Source organism: Cryptomeria japonica, chromosome 10 (assembly GCF_030272615.1).
Source record: "Cryptomeria japonica chromosome 10, Sugi_1.0, whole genome shotgun sequence".
Taxonomy (NCBI): Eukaryota; Viridiplantae; Streptophyta; class Pinopsida; order Cupressales; family Cupressaceae; genus Cryptomeria; species Cryptomeria japonica.
Window position 1 is genome coordinate 747,643,422 of NC_081414.1, and position 1,142 is coordinate 747,644,563.

Below are 1,142 nucleotides of genomic sequence, written 5' to 3' on the forward strand. Positions count from 1 at the left end.
AAGGTGGTGGAAGTTAAATGAATTCGGTGAGGAAATGCTATTTTAAATTCGATGCAGATGTTTAACAATAATGAGTGCTCATTTGGTGAAGAATTAAATCCTCGTTTAGACTTCACATAGACTATTGTTTATTGGAATGCTTATATAGGTTGCACCTTTAATGTCGAAGCTTGTAACCAGTTTATCCATTGAGAGGAAACGATGTCAGGACTTAATGTTTATATTGGAGGTTCTAGCGACTCTGGTAAAGGTTCTGGTGAAGGTTCTGGTGAAGGTTCTTGTAAAGGTTATGGAGGTGCCAATGCAGTAGTAGGTTCTGGTGAAGGTTCTCTTAAAGGTTATGGAGGTGCCAATGCACTAGTAGGTTCTACTAAAGGTTCTGGTGAAGGTTCTGGAGGTGCCAATGCACTAGTAGGTTCTGGTAAAGGTTCTGGAGGTGCCAATCCTCCAGTAGGTTATGGAGGTGCCAATGCACTAGTAGGTTCTGGTAAAGGTTTTGGTGAAGGTTCTGGAGGTGCCAATCCTCCAGTAGGTTATGGAGGTGCCAATGCACTAGTAGGTTCTGGTAAAGGTTTTGGTGAAGGTTCTGGAGGTGCCAATCCTCCAATAGGTTATGGAGGTGCCAATGCACTAGTAGGTTCTGGTAAAGGTTCTGGTGAAGGTTCTGGAGGTGCCAATCCTAAGGGAACTAAGCCTAACTAAGGGAACTTTTTTTATAAGTAGGGAAAGGACTCCAACCTAGTTGTTATTAAAAGCATGTTTTTAGTTAGAAGTTATTTTACAGTTATTTTATAATTATATTATAAAGGTGAAATTATCATCTCTTTACATTTTGTATTCATCATTTATGTCACATTGTGTGAGTTAATAAGTACATGGTGAAGATAGTCTTTATTTCCTTCATGTCTCTAATAACATGAATGAGATCATTATGTAGGTGGGTCTCATGTCCATCTTTGATGACACACATCACCACCATAAAAATTATGACTTAATTTACTAGAGGAATTATTGTTACTCCTTACTTGAATCACCATAGTTGGATATTTCTAGTGTCATCCCCTAAGAAAATACACTTGGTACTTGGTAGTGTATTATTACCTTAGCTAAGCATAAGGACTAACTTTAATGATTGGTAGAGT

At 38.3% G+C, this 1,142-nt stretch overlaps 1 protein-coding gene across 1 annotated transcript; it reads left to right on the plus strand.

Moving 5' to 3' along the window:
* The first annotated feature begins 201 nt into the window (after positions 1–201).
* Positions 202–702, plus strand: LOC131859181 (glycine-rich cell wall structural protein 1.0-like). Its single transcript, XM_059212745.1, has one exon. The coding sequence runs from the start codon at positions 202–204 to the stop codon at positions 700–702; it is 501 nt and encodes a 166-aa protein (XP_059068728.1).
* Positions 703–1,142: the final 440 nt, after the last annotated feature.